The sequence below is a fragment of the Manis javanica genome, chromosome 8 (genome assembly GCF_040802235.1).
Source record: "Manis javanica isolate MJ-LG chromosome 8, MJ_LKY, whole genome shotgun sequence".
NCBI classification, from domain to species: domain Eukaryota; kingdom Metazoa; phylum Chordata; class Mammalia; order Pholidota; family Manidae; genus Manis; species Manis javanica.
This window is the reverse complement of record NC_133163.1, coordinates 13502266-13515944: the sequence shown is the minus strand read 5'-3', so window position 1 is coordinate 13515944 and position 13679 is coordinate 13502266. Positions and strand designations below refer to the sequence as shown.

Below are 13679 nucleotides of genomic sequence, written 5' to 3'. Positions count from 1 at the left end.
TCCTCTCCACCGTGGCCCCTCAGGAGGGTCAGCCACATACCAGGGGCCTTCAGGGTCCCTGAAGAAGGAGGTGCTGTTGCCCAGTGTCCCGAAGAACACCAAGAGCTTTGAGAACCCATTTATGAACACTGAAAGGAAATGAGGTCCCCACACAGGGTGGCGGGGAGGCCAGACTGACCTTTGCAATCTCGTACCGTAACCAGGAGAAGCAGAGCTCAGACCTCTCCTTGCCTGAGAACAAAGGCAGCACAAGGTGGAAGACATTGCGGATGAACTCCTCACCCTCCCGACTGTGACCCCTGGCCCAGCGCCGACAGCCCAACTGGTCCGTGCGGCCAACACAGCTGATGCCAGAAAATGAAAGATTGAGAGAAGTCAACGGCTTTTCATCACAGAGTCCGTTATCGAAGATGCTGTTTTCATCCATGGCCAGATAGCGGCAGGAATCTGGAAAGCTGAGGCCAGAAGGCACACCCAGGAACTGCAGGAAGGCGGCAATCAGCTGGAACTGCAGATCTAGGCTGGAAAGCTGAATCAGAGACTGTGCAATGTCATCAAACAACACCTGCCATGAGACAAAAATCAAACCGCTGACTCAGAAGTTTAGTTTTTTTAGCAACAAAAACCTTGCTAGTTTCACCATAACTCTTTCTGTTTGATACACTAATGAGTCAACATTATTTTAATTAAATTTTAGACAAGAGCTGGGTTTTCTGCAAGATGCAAAAGACCTAGAGGCCTCACCAGGCAACTGGGAGCAGGGTAACTGGGGGGAGCCCTTTCTGCATTTCCTATGGATTCTTGGCATGAGGGAGCACCATGAGCAGGTTTAAGCCAGAACACTTTCAAAGTAGCCTAATGGATACACAGAAAGTCTAGAAGCCTATTCATAAAGCACACATACCTGCTTTTGCAACTTTAATTAGGTTATAATCGTGAAAACTGTTCAAGATAGAAAATAAGGACTTTACTAATTTGTGGTTTCTTTGCACAAAATTGATTCAGGAAAAATATGCTGAAAATTAGATAAACAGCAGCAAGGTAAGAAGGAAACACAGGAGCAACAGACTGCGGGTAGAAGCAATTAAAAGAGCCTAATACCGACTATAATGTTCGTAGATGGTTTCATGCAATAACTTCAAAACCTAAGGCCCCAGAGACTACCTTCCGTCTCAAGGTGCTGCTTATCAGACTGGTCTTTGTGACTCTCAGCAAAAGAGGAAATCAAAATATGAGCACAACAGAACGGGCTACTTGTGATTCGACTCATCAACACCATCAATTAATCAGAAAGGTTCTCTCCTCCAGGCTTTGATTAGAGGAAGAGCGACAAGAAACTGCTCACAGCAGTTCGCTACAGAAATCGGCTTCCAGGTGATGGCCAAAGTTCAGAGCCTTGAGAACTAGCTTCTCGAAGGGTGACAGTGAACTCTGTAAAATCCTAAAACACCAAAGCACACCCCACTCTTCCCTAAAAATATTCAGTTTCAGCCAGGAAAGGGACCTCATGTGTAGACTCACCTCATAACAGTCCCTCACCATGCATTCCAGGCAGCTGAGGTTTCCCAGGAAGTTGGCTCCTCCTTCCTGCCCAGGGATCACCTCTTTCTCTACTCCCAATTTTCTTGTCCTAAGTCCAGTCTGGCCGCCCCATTCACCACTCTTCAAATGTTCTGGGAACTCTGGGGCCTTTACTCATGCTTATTCTTCTGCCTAGAGCAGAAGCTCTGGCATCAGCTACTCATCCAGCATCCGAGGGTATGAAACAAGCACTCACGAAAGGACAAGCACCGTCTGGGCACCGCGATTCAGCCGTGAAGAAGCAGGCGAAAATCTTCACCTTCCAGATACATGACTTGTAGGGAGGGTCACAGACGACAAACCATGCCAGAGCTAGCAAGGCTCGCTGTGATGAGAACTCTAGGTCTGTATCTGTAATATGTTGCATGCCAAGCAATATACATGGTATCTTGTGAAACTGGGTCAATTCCAGGTATCAAAATAGAATCTCTTTTATTTAATGTACAGCTGCTGGCCAGAGTAGCACACACAGAGTCACACAACAAGATACGTGGTGCCTAAGCACACCACAGGATTCAGTAACTATGAGGTCCTTCCCCAGTATGACAAGCTGTATATGGCTGTCCCCGTATGGCCTCTACACCCAGTCACTCTTGTCTTCTGGAGTCAAACCTGTCTGCTACGTACATGAGGATCCGAGAGTGGGGTGGGAAAGTGGACCCGGTCAAAGAACTGAAGACAGTGATTATGCATTTTTTAATCCTGAGCCCTCGGGCTTCCATGTGAAAAATTAACTGGAGTGACCTGGAAGACGATCTCCAGCGGAATAACCATGGGAGCCTCCTGTCCTACTCAGGGACAGGAAGAGCAGGCCAAGTGCCTCTGCTCCACATCACCAGCGGCCAATGGAGTCCTACCCTGGTTTCAGAAAGGGGGAAGTTTCCATACACAGGAACAGGTTAGCATCTCCTGAGCCACGCAAGTGCTCAGAGAGCCCACTGACCTTGGGTAACCAAAACCCAAAGGGAATGGGGAGAAGGCAAAGACCCCACTGCCAGTCCTGGGGTGGGGTACTTGCCTGTCTCTCTGGGTCCTCACAGTCTTCCTCGGTTTGCTTCTTAGTCTTATCGGGGCGCCACGGCCGCCAGTGCCTCTGGTCTCGGGAGCGCTCAGCAGCGAGCCAGACCTGCCACCTGGGCAGAGTCTTATCTCTCACCTCGTGGTCGTCGCCTTCTGGCTCATCATCATCATCATCTAGACATGAACAACACCTGAGCTCACTCAGCCAGCAAACTGATCCACCACTGACACCCAGCCAGGGGCGGCAATGCCCACTGCTGTGGTGGCCCCTGGACTGCCAAGATGAGAGACCCAGGCCCAGCGTTCTGGCACACTCAGTGGCATTTAGGGGCTCTCCTATAATCAGTCAAGTTCCCAGGAAAAAATGGCATATTAGCTGATGAAATCAGATATTTAATGCTATCCCAGCAATTAAAATGAGAATGAAACATACTGTAGAAGAACATTATCCAACACAAGTTTCTGTGATGAGGAGAATGTTCTGTGTCTGTGCTCTTACTTAGGGCAGCCACCAGCCAAATGGAACTTACTGGGCACTTGAGAGGAAGCCAGCAAAGGAACTGAATTTTTAATTTAATTTTAATTAAAATAGCTACATGTGGCTAGAGCTTACTATATCGGACAACACAGTTCTAAAATGCTAAATAATGTTTAATGATGGTATTGGTTTAGATTTTATTATGCCATTAGAATTTTAACTAGTGGCCTTACTATTATGACCTTTATTCGGTTCTTAAAACAAAAAAAAGCACCAATTCAAACAGCCTTTACTTTATTTCAGTTTGTTTCCCAAACTCTGAACATGGAGCATGGAAGTTGAGAAAAGTCCTGAGTGTCCTGTAAAGTTCAGTATTTAAAAACAAACAAACAGAAAAGATGGTGGCATGAGAGGTGAGACAGAAACCTCCTCCTAAAACCACATATAATATGAAAGTACAGCAAATACAACTAACTAATCCTGAAAGAGCAACAGGAAAGAAGGCTGGGCACACTGCCTACACCTGGGAAAAGACCAGACCTCACGGAAAAGGGTAAAGTACTAAAGCCGTGATCCGGCAGGACCCAAGCCCTTCCCCTACCCCAGCTCACCAGTGCAAGAAAGAGAAACAGAGCACAGAGGGGGTGGAGGCCTAAGACAGCTGAACACCCAGCCCTGATATCTGCTCTGGGAGCACAAACCCACATTACTTGGTGCTCTGGAGATTAGTGGGGTTAGAAAGCTAAGACAGATGGAATATTGGAGACACTGAGATTCCAGCCACTTGTGGACAACAGGTACCCACAACCGGCTGCTCTGGGACAAAAGAAAGGTGGGCACTCTGAGAGACTTCCTAACAGTGACAGGGCTGCTAAAGGGGCAAGGACTGCACAGCTTGCTGCTCAGGAGAAAGGATAGGTGGACAGTCGCAGCACACTCTGCTCAGCAAGTTAGGAACCTTCAGGAGCTTCAGGCGATCCATCCCCCTGGTTGGCAACACAGCTACGAGGCCTCCCACCATGATACACAGCCTGCTGCTCCTTCCTACTGGCTGGCACCTGCTCACAAACCAGCTGCCCCCACCATTGCAACAGGCCAGCCAGAGGGTGGCTCCACCTACGGCAGCTACAAGTGCATAGCATAGAGGGTCGTCCCTGCATGTTTGGCCCACTGGCCCTGGCAGTGGAGGCAGGCACTGAAGCCAGGAAGCAGTAAAGAGCTCTTCCCTTCCAACAGGCACCAGTGCTGCTCACCGGCAACCCCCACCATTGCACCAGTGGCCTAGCAACTCCAGAGAGTAGAGTTTCTGGGCACTAGAGGGCACAACCTACAAATATAAAATGTCAAAGGATTCAAACCAAAATCCCACAGATACCATAAAGAAGGCCAAGTGAAAAACTGAACTCACCAATCTTCTTGAAAGAGATTTCAAAATAAAAATCATTAACATGCTCATGGAGCCACAGAAAAATATTCAAGAACTCAGGGAGGAATTCAAGAATCAGAGAGAAACTGAAAAATACAGTATCTGAAATGAAACATACAATGAAGGGATTTAAAAGAAGATTAGATGAAGCAGAGGAGATGGTAAATGAAACAGAAATTAGAAAACAAGAATACAAAGAAGCTGAGGCACAAAGAGAAAAAAGGATCTCTGGAATGAAAGAATATTGAGAGAACTGTGCGACCAATCCAAACGGAACAATATTCGCATTATAGGGTTACCAGAAGGAGAAGAGAGAGAAAAAGGGATACAAAGTGTCTTTGAGAGGGTAATTGCTGAAAATTTCCCCAATCTTGGGAAAGATATAGTCATCTCTAAGGCCATGGAGAGGCACAGATCTCCCAACACAACAGACCCAAGAAAGACAACACCAAGACATATAATAATTAAAATAGCAAAGATCAAGGATAAGGACAGAGTATTAAAAGCAGCCAGAGAGAGAAAAAAGATCACACACAAAGGAAAACCCATCAGGCTATCATCAGACTTCTCAACAGAAACCTTACAGGCCAAAAGGGAGTGGCATGATGTATTTGATGCAATAAAGCAGAAGGGCCTGGAACCAAGAATACTCTAACCGGAATGATTTTCATTTAAATTTGAAGGAGGGATTAAACAATTTCCAGATAAGCAAAAGTTGAGAGAATTTACCTCTCACAAACTGGCTCTACAGTATATTTTGGAGGGACTGCTATAGATGGAAGTATTCCTAAGGCTAAATAACTGTCTTCAGAGAAAATAAAACCACAGTAAAGAAAGCAGACCAATTAATTAGTAAGCGAATGCAAAATTAAATCAATTACCCCCAAAGTCAGTTAAGGGATAGACAAAAGAGTACTACGCAATATGATACCTAATATATAAAGAATGGAGGAGGAAGAGAGAGAGAGAGAAAAAAAAGAACCATTAGATTGTGTTTGTAATAGCATCCTAAGTGAGTTAAGTTAGACTGTCAGTAAAGGGTAACCACAAATCTAAAGTCTGCAATGGCAATAAGTACAATCCTTTCGATAATCACTCTAAATGTAAATGGTCTGAGTGTACCAATCAAAAGACACAGAGTCACTGAATGGCTGAAAAAAACAAGAGCCATATCTATATGCTGCCTACAAGAGACTCACTTCAAACCCAAAGACATACAGACTAAAAGTCAAGGGATGGAAAAAGATATTTCATGCAACTACAGGGAGGAAACAGGAGCTGCACTACTTGATTAGACAAAACAGACTTCAAAACGAAGACAGTAACAAGAGACAAAGAAGGACATTACATAATGATAAAGGGTCAGTCCAACAAGAGGATATAACCATTATAAATATATGTGCACCCAATACAGGAGCACCAACATATGTGAAACAAATACTAACAGAATTAAAGGAGGTAATAGAATACAATGCATTCATTTTGGGAGACTTCAACCCACCACTCACTCCAAAGGACAGATCCACCAGACAGAAAATAAGTAAGGAAAAGGAGGCACTGAGCAACATATTACAACAGCTGGACCTAACAGACATCTACCAAACTCTTCACCCAAAAGCAGGATACACATTCTTCTCAAGTCCACATGGAACATTTTCAAGAATAGATCATATACTAGGCCACAAACAGAGCCTCAGTAAATTCAAAAGGATTGAAACTGTACTAGCCAGTTTCTCACACCACAAAGGTATGAAACTAGCAATAATTATTCAAAGAAAACAAAAAAGTTCAATAACACATGGAGGCTTAACAGCATGCTCCTAAATAATCAATGGATCAATGACCAAATAAAAACAGAGATCAGGTAATATATGGAGACAAATGACAACAACAACTCAACACCACAAAATCTGTGGGATGCAGTGAAGGCTGTGCTAAGAGGAAAATATATTGCAATTCAGGCCTACCTCAGGAAAGAAGAACATTTCCATAAAACAGTCTAAACTCACAATTAATGAAACTAGAAGAAGAATGAGGCCCAAAGTCAGTAGAGAGAGGGACATAATAAAGATTAGAGCAAAAATAAATAAAATCGAGAAGAATAAAACAATAGAAAGAATCAATGAAAACAGGAGCTGGTTCTTCAAGAAAATAAACAAAATAGGTAAGCCCCTAGCCAGACTTATCAAGAAAAAAAGAGAGTCAACACACATAAACAGAATCAGAAATGAGAAAGAAAAATCACTATGGACACCACAGAAATACAAAGAATTATTAGAGAATACTATGAAAAATTACACACTAATAAACTGGATAATCTAGAAGAAATGGACAACTTTCTAGAAAAATACAACCTTCCAAAGCTGACCCAGGAAGAAAGAGAAAATCTCAACAGACCAATCACCAACAATGATTGAATTGGTAATAAAAAACTACCTAAGAACCAAAGCCCTGGACCAGATGGTTTCACTGCTGAATTTTATCAAACATTTAGTGAAGAAATATCCATCCTCCTTAAAGTTTTCCATAAAGTAGAAGAGGAGGGAATACTTTCAAACTCATCCTATGAGGCCAGCATCACTCCAATACCAAAACCAGGAAAAGACACTACAAAAAAGAAAATTATAGACCAATATCCCTGATGAACATAGATGCAAAAATCCTCAACAAAATATTAGCAAACCAAATTCAAAAATACCTCAAAAAGATCATCCATCATGATCAAGTAGGATTTATTCCAGGGATGCAAGGATGGTACAATATTAGAAAATCCATCAACATCATCCACCACATCAACAAAAAGGACAAAAACCACATGATCATTTCCATAGATGCCGAAAAAGCATTCGCCAAAATTCAACATCCATTCATGATAAAAAGTCTTAACAAAATCGAAGAAGGCAAGTACCTCAACATCATAAAGGTCATATATGACAAACCCACAGCCAACATCATACTTAACAGCGAGAGAAGCTGAAAGCTTTTCCTTTAAGATCAGGAACAAGACAAGGATGCCCACTCTCCCCACTTTTATTCAACATAGTTCTGGAGGTCCCAGCCACGGCAATCAGACAACACAAAGAAATAAAAAGCATCCAGACTGACAAGGAACAAGTTAAACTGTCACTGTTTGCAGATGACATGATATTGTACATAAAAAAAACCCTAAAGAATCTATCTGAAAACTACTAGAATAACTGAATTCAGCAAAGTTGGAAGATACAAAATCAAAACACAGAAATCTGTTGCATTCCTATATACTAACAATAAACTAGCAGAAAGAGAAATGAGGAAAACACTTCCATTCACCATTGCATCAAAAATAATAAAATACCTAGGAACAAACCTAACAAAGGAAGTGAAAGACCGATACCCTGAAAATGACAAGACACTCATAAGAGAAATTAAAGAAGACACCAATAAATGGACATACATTCCATGCTCGTGGATAGGAAAAATATTGTCAAAATGGCCATCCTGCTTATAGCAACCTACAGATGCAATGCAATCCCTATCAAAATACCAATGGCATCCTTCAACAAACTAGAGCAAATAGTTTTAAAATTCATTTGGAACCACAAAAGACCCCGAAGAGCCAAAGCAATCTTGAGAAGAAAGAATAAAGCTGGGGGAACAAAGCTCCCCGACTTCAAACTCTACCACAAAGCCACAGTAATCAAGACAATTTGGTATTGGCACAAGAATAGACCCATAGATCAATGGAACAGAACAGAGAGCCCAGATATAAACCCACACATATATAGTCAATTAATATATGATAAAGGAGCCATGGACATACAATGAGGAAAAGACAACTTCTTCAACAACTGGTGTTGGCAAAACTGGACAGGTACATGTAAGAGAATGAAACTGAACTATTGTCTAACTCCATACACAAAATTAAACTAGAAATAGATCAAAGGCCTGAATGTAAATCATGAAACTATAAAACTCTTAAAAGAAAATGTAGGCAAAAATCTCCTGAATATAAACATGAGCAACTTTTTCCTGAACACATCTTCTCAGGCAAGGGAATCAAAGCAAAAATGAACACATGGGACTAGATCAAACTAAAAAGCTTCTGTACAGCAAAGGACACCATCAGTAGAACAAAAAGGCCTACAGTATGGGAGAATATATTCCTAAATGACATATCTGACAACAGTTTAACATCCAAAATATATAAAGAACTCACACACCTCAACACCCAAAAAGCAAATAACCCGATAAAAAATGGGCAGAGGATCTGAACAGACAATTCTCCAAAGAAATTCAGATGGCCAACAGACACATGAAAAGATGCTCCACATCACTAATTATCAGGAAAATGCAAATTAAAACCACAATCAGATATCACCTCACAGCAGTAAGGATGGCCACCATAGAAAAGGCAAACAACAACAAATGCTGGTGAGGATGCGGAAAAAGGGAAACCCTCCTACACTGCTGGTGGGAATGTAAATTAGTTCAACCATTGTGGAGAGCAATATGGAGGTTCCCTAAAAAACTAAAAATAGAAATACCATTTGACCCAGGAATTCCATCCTAGGAATTTACCCCCAAAAAAACAAGATCTCAGATTCAAAAAGACATACGCACCCCTATGTTTATCGCAGCACTATTCACAACAGCCAAGATATGAAGCAACCTAAGTGTCCATCAGTAGATGAATGGATAAAGAAGATGTGGTACATATACACAATGGAATATTATTCAGCCATAAGAAGAAAACAAATCCTACCATTTGCAACGTGGATGGAGCTAGAGGGTATTATGCTCAGTGAAATAAGCCAGGCAGAGAAAGAGAAGTACCAAATTATTTCCCTCATTTATGCAGTATAATAATGAAGCAAAACTGAAGGAACAAAACAGCAGCAGACTCACAGACTCCAAGAAGGGACTAGTAGTTACAAAGGGGAAGGGTAGGGAAAGGAGGATGAGGAGGGAGGGAGAAGAGGATTGATAGGTATTAAGATTAGTACACATGGTGTGTGGGAATTATAGGGAAGACAGTGTAACACACAGAAGACAAGTAGTGACTCTGTGGCATCTTACTACACTGAGGGACAGTGACTTCAATGGGGTGTGGGGGGACTTGATAATATGGGTGAATGTAGTAACCACAATGTTTTTCATGTGAAACCTTCCTAAGAGTGTGTATCAATGATACCTTAATAAAAAAAATAAATAATAAAAAAAAATAAACAGTATATAAAATGGCACAACCCTCCAGAAAATAGTCTGGCAGTTTCTCATAAAACTAAACATGCACTTACTGTAACACCCGGCAACTCGTTGCTTCTGAACCCAGAAAAATGAAACCTATGTTCATACAAAACCCTATATACAGCAGCTTTATTCATAGTAGCCCCCCAATGGAAACAACCTAAATGTGCTGCAGCAGCTGAACAGTGAAATGCACTGGGGTACATCTAGACCACCCAACACTGGTCAGCAATAAATATGAACAAATTCTTGACACACGTGACAATTTGGATGAATCTCAGAGGAATCAGGCTAAGTGGGAAAAAAGTCTTAAAATGTTATACAGAAAACAAGTGTTGGTGAGGATGTGGAAGAACTAGAACCACTGTGCACTGGTGGTGGGAATGCAAAATGGTGCAGCCGCTATGGAAAATAATAAAGAATTAAACATAGAATTACCACATGATCTGGCAATTTCACTTCTGGATATGTACGCAAAAGAACTGAAAGCAGAGTCTCAGACAGGTTTCTGTACATTCACATTCACAGCAGCATGATTCACCATTGCCAAAAGGTGAAGCAATCAAGTGTCCATTGACAGATGACTGGATAGAGAAAATGTGGTATATATACATGGCAGAATGTTATTCAGCTTAAAAAGGAAATACCCACACATGCTTCACATTGGATGAACCTTGAAGACATTATGTTAAGTGAAATAAGCCAGTCACAAAACAACAAATACTGTATGATTCCACTTATATGAGGTTACTAAGTAGTCAAATTCACAGAGACAGTAAGAGTGGTGGCTGCCAGGAGCTGGGGGGAAGAAGGAAGAATGGGGCTTTAGTGTGTACTTAATACAGTTTTTGTTTTCCTGGCAATGCACCGACTAATAGATCCGTTGAAAAATACTTGACTTTTTAGGAAGCCTATAAAATAATTATTAATAGCATTTATATAGCTGTTATGAAACTCATGGGTATAGAGTTTCAGCTGGAGACAATGAAAAAGTTGAGTAGATAGAGGTGATAATGGTGTACAACAGTGTGAACACAGCTAATGTCACTGAACTCTACTCTTAAAAATGGTTAAAATGATAAATTTTATGTATATTTTACAACAGAAGTTTAAAAAGTTATATGCCATATGTCATCATATACCTATGTAAAATAACAACATAACAATAGGTATGGAGAGCATACAGTGGCTTTCAGGAGTAAGGGTGGAGGGGGAAGACAGACATAGCTTAAAAAGGTGTAGCAGGAGGGAGCCTGTGTGATGGGAGTTCTCCATCTTGACTGTGGTGGTGGCTACACGAAGCTACACGTGGCAACACCATACAGTACTATACCAACACATACACAACTGCAGGCAGTAAAACTGGTGAGATCTGAATACACGCTGTATGTGGAGACCAGTGTCCATTTCTTGGCTGTGATATTGTACAGCACAGTCTCCCACTGGGGGAACTGGGTGAGGATGAATAAAACTTCCCGTGTGCTTTTCCAACTTCTTGTGAATCTATAAATATTTCAAGACAATTAAATAACAAGCAAAACCCCCAATTTATATGCATGTGTATTCATATTTTAAACCCAATATTTCATCTAAATGCTCTTCTGAATTTCTTAAATAACAACACTAAAATTTAACTATTCTTCTAAAGATCTATATTTAAAATAACACTTTAGTCAGACTGAAACACTCTTACCATAAAGAAGTTATCCCTGTGAGTAATAAATAATTTAGATACCTTGATTTATTACATTAGGAATTCAAAAGATTACATGGTTTTGGAGAAATCATTCCAAACCAGTGATAAATACCAACTAGTCTCTAAATGCCAACCTTGTAAGGATGGACAAGGGAACTTAAAAGTGAGTAACAGTTAATGAACTAGTTTTCTGGAAATAAGAAGCTTTCAACCTTTCTTCTGCTGGATTTTGGGGGGACTCCCATTAAATTCATTAGAAATAAATTCATTAAATTCAGTAGAAGATTCTCTATAGTGGAAATGTCTGGAAAGCTTGCAGGAATGCAAGCACCAACACACATCCCCCTAACCTGATATTAAAAATCAAGGTTTCAATGCTTGCACCAAAAAACTAACTTTACGTCTGATTATGAGTGACTACTAGGTATCTGAACACTTAATCTGAGAAATAATGTGAGCTTGGCCTCTGGACACTGCTGTAAGAACTCTATCCTCACAGACATGAAGAATATGGTAAAATTCAGAACATAAGTACTATGCTTTGGAAAGGTCTTGCTCACTAACAAACACAACGTTACAAACAGAACCACCTGAAAACTGAACCATGGTGAGGCGGTTACTCAGAGAAAGAAGAGCTACTGCCAACAAGACTGCTTCATGCGGTCTTGCAGACCCAGGGGCTAAAAATGCAGCACCTACTTCTGTTTTGCACCACAGGTGAGGTTTCTTCATCCTTCACCACTAGTCAGCCTGAAGAACAGTTCCAGTTCTTTTTAGTACAGAACGCTCAAAGGAAGTAAAATCATCCAAGCCTCGTGCAGCCCTGGTGAGGAATGACCGTCACCCGCCAGCGCTGCCGGAACGAAGTCACCCTGCAGCCCAAAAGGCTCCCGCCCCTCCTCCGTGGTGACAGAGCTGCCGTGCAGCCTGGAGCTCTGCACTGCCACGCGGTGCGCAGCTAATCCAAGGCTCACTCCTCAGGTGAGGAGAACAAGGCCCAGGAAGGTCACACCCGTGAGAAGAGCCCAGGCCTCTTTGCCCCTTCGCACGTTCAGCAAGGCTGTGGAGGGAAGCAATTCCTCAGTGGGAAAGAGCTAGACTGTCCTCAACGGCAGCCGCTAATATGTGGCTGTTAAGCCCTCAAAAGGGGCTGGTCTGAATTGAGATGTGCTGTAAGTATAAAATACATACCAGATTTCAGAGTTCACATGAAAAAAAAAAAAAAGAATGCAAAATATCTCATTAATTTAACAGTGATTACTTGTTGAAATGTTCATGTTTTGATATACTAGGTTAAATAAAATACATTACCAAAATTAATTTCACCTGTCTTCTCACTTTAATGTGGTACTAGGAAATGTGAAGTCACATAGTTGAATTATATTTCCAGTTGGATGGCTGTGTCTTAGAGAGTAAATCTGGAAAGTACTTTGGGATCATTTAGAGTGACAGCTATATAAATGCTATTAATAATTATTTTATAGGCTTCCTAAAAAGTCAAGTATTTTTCAACGGATCTATTAGTCGGTGCATTGCCAGGAAAACAAAAACTGTATTAAGTACACACTAAAATGAGGGGCAGGGGATCAGAAACAATATTGCTCCTTCAGGAGCAACGTATAAAAGGAAAAACAAGAAGTACTTCCTCTGGAATGAAACTCAAACCTCAAAAGCATGGGGTACTGAGGGAATGAAGGGTCAACAGCTTTAAAGATTAAGGGGAAGAAACAGTCTATTCTCCCAGGACATCCACTTAATATATTTTTGACATTTTGATTTTGTGCAATGTTGTTAAGTTACTAATAATAGCTCACATATATACACAAATAATCATTAAGATGTAAAAACAAGTTCCAGAAGGAAAAGGCACACACATCCCGACTGAGAGGTACCCTACCTGGACTGATCACCACCCAGCCACCGCGCTCCTGCTGGTGCATCCACGCTCGCCAGCCCCGAGCCCCTTTCTCCCCGGGCCGGGGCTCTCCACTGTCCCAAAAGGGCTCAAAGAATTCCACCTGTCCAGGGTTAGAATACGGAGGTTAGCCTAACTTGTAACAAAACTGCTTAATCACTAGGCCGAGTGAGTGCCGGCCGGCAAAAGAGGAGCTTATGATTCTTGAGATCTTGTCATCAGTCTTTAAAGTATATATGATACACACCCCGAAACAGAAAAAATAATTAACTAGTGGGGTGGCCAGCATCCAAGACAGCCCCCCAGTATCCTACCCCTGCTTGCGGTATTCACACCT

General features: G+C 41.6%; 1 protein-coding gene across 2 annotated transcripts in view; it reads right to left on the bottom strand.

The window, feature by feature from the left end:
• NRDE2 (NRDE-2, necessary for RNA interference, domain containing) overlaps window positions 1-13679 on the bottom strand; it is a 65970-nt gene that overhangs the window by 10083 nt on the left and 42208 nt on the right. For both annotated transcript variants that reach the window (XM_036991481.2, XM_036991482.2), the window contains 3 exons: window positions 13325-13445; window positions 2600-2775; window positions 179-565 (listed from right to left, as the gene is read on the bottom strand). In XM_036991481.2, coding sequence (XP_036847376.2) covers window positions 179-565; window positions 2600-2775; window positions 13325-13445 — 684 coding nt within the window. The remainder of the gene's footprint in view (window positions 1-178; window positions 566-2599; window positions 2776-13324; window positions 13446-13679) is intronic.